General features: G+C 36.6%; 1 protein-coding gene across 1 annotated transcript; it reads left to right on the top strand.

Moving 5' to 3' along the window:
* The first annotated feature begins 2391 nt into the window (after nucleotides 1-2391).
* On the top strand, nucleotides 2392-3324 carry LOC100351809 (olfactory receptor 4A47-like). The gene has a single exon (XM_008272570.4). It carries the CDS (start codon nucleotides 2395-2397, stop codon nucleotides 3322-3324), a length of 930 nt encoding a protein of 309 aa, XP_008270792.2. The 5' UTR covers nucleotides 2392-2394.
* Nucleotides 3325-5895: the final 2571 nt, after the last annotated feature.

Below are 5895 nucleotides of genomic sequence, written 5' to 3'. Positions count from 1 at the left end.
TGGTAACATGACTAGTTGCTTATGCAGAGGTTGGGTTTGTTTATCTTGCTGCTGCGTTTACCTAATGTGGAATTTCTAATTTTTCTTTTTGTATATTATGATATACTATGACTTGCAAGTAATTATAATTTTATTAAATATTTAGAAGACTGTGAAGAAAACGGGCATGATCATGAGAAACCAAGTATGTACTAAAGAAGTAAAATCTCTCTGTGTCTCTGTCTTTTCATAAAATATGGAAAAGACATTTCTACATATTAATGCATCAGTTAAAAAGCTTTCTTTCAGACTCTGAATAAGGCTCCAAAGGTGAGAGAAACATGTAATAGTAGAATTTAGGCTTTTTAATTGTGTATATTTTCCTGTTATGTAGGACATTAATACTATTTGAATTTGGAAGAATGGGAATGTTGAAAGACTTCTCTAACTTAAAAAGGGCTTTGAAGCTCAAAAAAAAATTTAGTTTCTGATTACATTTCTGTCACTGAAAAATACATAATCATGGAAAAATTAACTGAATTATCTGGATCTGTTTATTCAACTGTAGAATTTGAACAACTCTCATATATTACCACAGATATCAATCTTATTCATTACACGTGGTGATACATGTGTCTATGTGTATATAGATCTATACGTATGAAACGTGTGAAAATCATAGCATTTGAAAAAATTTTGCAAAACTAATGCCAGGTGTTCTGGCACTGTTAGTATTTCCATTCATTAAATTTTCTTTTGTCTATTTCGATGGGACTTAGCAGATGAAAATTTCATTATCTTGCGTTTTTGCATTTCAGAGGGAAATAAACTTCTGATATATGTCAATGTGCACAAAATGGAGTGTTTATTCTTTAATCCATAATTTTCCAAGTACTGTAATATTACTTTCATATAGTTCAACTCACTAAATCCTCACAAAAAACCTAAGTAAATATATAGAATATTTTGTTTACACATCTGAAAAGTATAGCTCAGGGTGAGGACTTCCCAAAACATGAGTAACGTAAAACTATTTCTGCTTACATATAAACATACGTTTTATTTATGGATCATTAAGCCAAACACTATAAATCTATTTGATAATGTAGTAGAGTTAGATGAAAAGCCAACACAACATTTCTCTTCTTATGATGTGACTCCTGGCCTTTAAATCTTGATCCTAAATTAGTAATCAGAATCTCTGATATCTCAAAGTCTACTTTATATCTAAGGTATACCACAATGTAGGTTTTTGATTGAATCAATAAATAAAAATGTAGACGTCAATACACATTTCCCTAATATTTATATTTATTGTAGCATTACACTGCTTCTGATTTCTGAAATTACCATGTATTAAAATGAAATCAAGGAAATGGAAAAGCATAATGATATTTGAAGAACAAGACTGTCTAGAATAGGATAGATTTGGAATCTTCCAAGAAATGAATTTGGGAAGATGCATTGAACCAAATCATCAAGATTCCTGTAGGCAGTATAGAAATACTGTATTTTGTTGAAAGTAGAATGGGAAGTTACTGTAGGAGTTTTGAGCTGATGGTGATATGATCTGAATGAGATCTAAAAGGGATCATTTGGGCTATTTTGTGTGAGTAGATTATTTTAATCTGGAACATTAAAGTAATGAGAACCTGAAAGGGGCTATTAAAGTAGAGTGGAGGAAACTGGGAGGTGCTGAGGATGATATAATTTGGGGGTAATCTGAAGGTAGAGTTAGCACTTTTTTAAAATATATTAATGAATTATCTGAGTGGAATAGTGGAATGAAAGATCTTGTATGATATTTAGCATGAATAAAAATGTGGCAGGTGATATAATTTTAACATGTGAAAAACACTTGGGAAGGACCAGGTTAATAGAAATAATTTAAAGGGTTTTAGAAATAGTAAATGGTATCCAATTTGGGATGTCAATCTGGTGGCAAAGATCTATGAATAATTAGTTCTATGCACCTTGAATATGTGAATTACCTTCAGTGATTTTTAGCTGCTATAATTTAGTAAATTTATATGATACTTACCTCATGTATTCTATTTCTACCCGCTTTCAAGGTCATTACCACTTTTTCTCACTAGTTAAGTTAGATGCTCTACCTCTGAGAAGCCTTCTAATATTCTGGTATGATTAAGATGTCTTAGCTTTGTTACCCCTTAAAATAATGTGAATACTTTTATGACTGTTATTAACTTGGTTTGTCATTCTTTGAATGAATGATTATGTATCAAATCACTGAGTGTAGGGAGCCATTTCTCACCCCTCTTAATAATTTGCATGTTTTTAGCTGATTCAACATGAATAAATAAAAAATTAAACTTTTCATATATTTAGTGAATTTCCCGTTATTTTTAGGGAAACAATATCCTACATCTGAAATCAGCAGCTTTGAAAGAAGAGATGGAATCCAGGAACAATGTGACTTACTTTGTGCTCTTGGGCCTTACACAGAATGCACAGGGACAGAAAATACTTCTTGCTTTGTTCATGATCATCTACATTCTGACTGTGGTGGGGAACTTGCTCATTGTTGTGACTGTCTCTGTCAGTAAGACCCTGGGCTCACCAATGTACTTCTTTCTTGCCTGCTTATCCTTTATGGATGTCTTTTACTCCTCAGCCATTACTCCTAAATTGATTTCAGACTTGTTCTTTGGGAAACACACCATAAGCTTCCAATCATGTATGACCCAGCTCTTCATAGAGCACTTCTTTGGTGGATCAGGGGTCTTTATTCTGTTGGCAATGGCCTATGACCGCTATGTGGCCATCTGTAAGCCCTTGCACTATTTGGTTATCATGAGGCGATGGGTGTGTGTTGTGCTGCTGGTAGTGTCCTGGGTTGGAGGGTTTCTGCATTCAGTCATTCAACTCAGCACTATTTATGGGCTCCCATTCTGTGGCCCCAACATCATTGATCATTACATGTGTGACATGTACCCCTTATTGAGACTTGTCTGTACTGATACCTATGTCACTGGTCTCTTAGTGGTGGCCAATGGAGGTGTGATCTGCACTGTTGTGTTCCTGCTCTTACTCATCTCTTACGGTGTCATCTGGAACTCTTTAAAGAACCATAGTCAGGAAGGGAGACGGAAAGCTCTCCAGACCTGTGGTTCTCACATCACTGTGGTTGTTTTCTTCTTTGTTCCCTGCATTTTCATGTATGCAAGACCTGCTAGGACCTTCCCCATTGACAAATCAGTGAGTGTGTTTTATACAGTCATAACCCCCATGCTGAACCCCTTAATCTACACTCTGAGAAACTCAGAAATGACAAATGCCATGAAGAAACTCCGTGGGAGACAAGTATCATTGGATAGAACTTAAGTTTACCCTTTCCATGAAGACAGTCATTTCGCTTTTGGGCTCATCTCCTTGGACCCAAGAGACTTTTGAAAGCAGATTTTTCACATATTCCTTCAAAGATCTTATATTATTTATGCTTAAAGAATTAACCTTATGCTTGGTTTTTGAATAAATTTTTCTCTCTAGTAGGCTACTTAATGTTTTTATATCATTTCACATAGTATGTTATAATGCATATATGACTGATGGTTAATACACAATATTTAATGAACTATGGCCAACTTTTTTATAATTACAGTGATTTTAATAATTTTTATCTATTCATATTTAAAATTGTCTTTCAAATTTTTGCCTTTTTATTGCCTTTTTTATAATACAATTAGCAACTTTAATACTTTAATGCTATGTAGAAAATTCTGTTTACTCAAATTCAATTATATTACATATGAAATATTTAGTATGTAACACGTCTGTTTTATAAAATAAAACAAATGATAGTATAGCAAGAAAAGTATAGTGATATACAATTATGCAAATACAATTTTGTAAATTGTGTAAATAATAAAAACTCTATCAATCCTTCATTAATGTCATTCAGTGCTACTCCCAGAATGTTCACTATGAACTGTTTTGATTATTTAAATATTAAACTTTGTAAATGCAGGCATAATTATATCTAAGTATGTCTATATATGACACTGTGTATTAAAGTTTACATTTGAGTCATTTGAGGACTGTTTCATGTCTTTCTATACAGATCTGTTTGTTCTCAGATATTCTCATTAGCGATATTCTAAGTTTTCTAAAGCTGATGTGATGAGAGAGAGAGGAAGAAAAGGAGAGAGAGATAAAGATCTTCCATCTACTGGTTTACTCCTCAGGTGGCCACAATGGCTGGGTCTGGGCCAGGCCGAAGCCAGCAGCCAAGAAATTCTTCTGGGTCTTCCATGTGGGTACAGGGGCCCAAGCACTTGAGTCATCTTCTGCTGTTTTCCCAGGCACATTAGCAGGGAGTTGGGTTACAAGTGGAAAAGCTGGCCGGGGCTGTGGCTCAATAGTCTAATCATCCACCAGCGGCGCTGGCATACTGAGTTCTAGTCCCTGTCAGGGTGCCAGATTCTGTCCTGGTTGCCTATCTTCCAGTCCAGCTCTCTACTGTGGCCCGGGAGTGCAGTGGAGGATGGCCCAAAACCTTGGGCCCTGCACCCGCATGGGAGACCAGGAGAAGCACTTGGCTCCTGGTTTCGGATCAGTGTGGTCCACTGGCTGCAGCGCGCCAGCCACAGTGGCCATTGGAGGGTTAACCAATGGTAAAAGGAAAAACTTTCTCTGTCTGTCTCTCTCACTGTCCACTCTGCCTGTCAAAACACACACACACACACACACACACACACGAAGTGGAGAAGCCAACACTTGGACTGGCACCCATATGGAATGTCAGCACTATAGGCAGGGGATTAACTTTCTATGATAGAGCAGTATCCCTTGGAATTTATCTTAATGTAAGAAAATAAATAGGGGTGAAGTTTGATTTTCTAGATGAGTGTTTTTGTAGTTGTATAATTATATTTTTATTCTTGCTTGAAATCCCATTGCACTGTATTCTAAAGTCCCATATATACAATTCATGAATCTATTCTTTTTTTATATTTTTTAAAAGATTTATTTATTTATTTGAAAGTCAGAGTTACACAGAGAGAGAGGTCTTACATCTGGTGGTTCACACTCTAGATGGCTGCAATGGCCAGAGCTGTGCCCATCCGAAGCCAAGAGCCAGGAGCTTCTTCTGGGTCTTCCAAACAGGATCAGGGGCCCAAGGACATGGGTCATCTTCTACTGCTATCCCAGGCCATAGCAGAGAGCTGGATTGGAAGAGGAACAGCCGAGACTAGAACCGGCGCCCATATGGGATACCGGTGCTTCAGGCCAGGGCATTAACCCGCTGCACCACAGCGTCAGCCCCTTTTCTACATTTTTAAAAAGATTTATTTTATTGATATGAAAGGCAGAGTTATAGAGAGGACTTTGTTAGAGACAGAGAGGGAGCTTACATCTACTGGTTCACTCCCTAAATGGCTGCAATGGCTGGTGCTGGGCCAGGCTGGAGAGAGGAGCCCAGAGCTTCTTCCAGGTCACCCACATGGATGCAGAGACCCTAGTTCTTGGGCCATATCCTGCTGCTTTTACACGTGCATTAGTGGAGAGCTGGATAAGAAGCAGAGTAGCTAGGACTTGAACTGGTGTTCAAATGGGATGTAGGCATTGTAGGCAGTGGCTTTTACCCACCGTGCCACAATGCCGACTCATATTTTCTACATTTTTTGTTCCACTTAATGTATTATGCTTGTGTATTTCATGTATAATGCCTTTTTATAACCAAATATCCTTATAGTTGCTCCTTATTCTTTGAGAAAAATGCCTATTTTTGTGTTTGCATGTTTGTAAATTCAGTGTAAAATAAACTAGTCACAAAACAAAGGTCTGTAATTTTTAATGTGAATTATTTATTTATGGAAGTTCATATATCTCTATGTATTTGAAAATTGGCCTCCACGAAGAGCATATGTGTTTTTATTCAGTAAAGTCTCCTTT

This window comes from Oryctolagus cuniculus, chromosome 1 (genome assembly GCF_964237555.1).
Source record: "Oryctolagus cuniculus chromosome 1, mOryCun1.1, whole genome shotgun sequence".
Classification (NCBI taxonomy): Eukaryota; Metazoa; Chordata; class Mammalia; order Lagomorpha; family Leporidae; genus Oryctolagus; species Oryctolagus cuniculus.
This window is presented reverse-complemented; position numbering and strand designations above follow the sequence as displayed.

Coding starts and splice junctions, on each gene's coding strand:
- LOC100351809 (XM_008272570.4), top strand. CDS start 2,395: ATGGAATCCAGGAACAATGTGACTTACTTTGTGCTCTTGGGCCTTACA.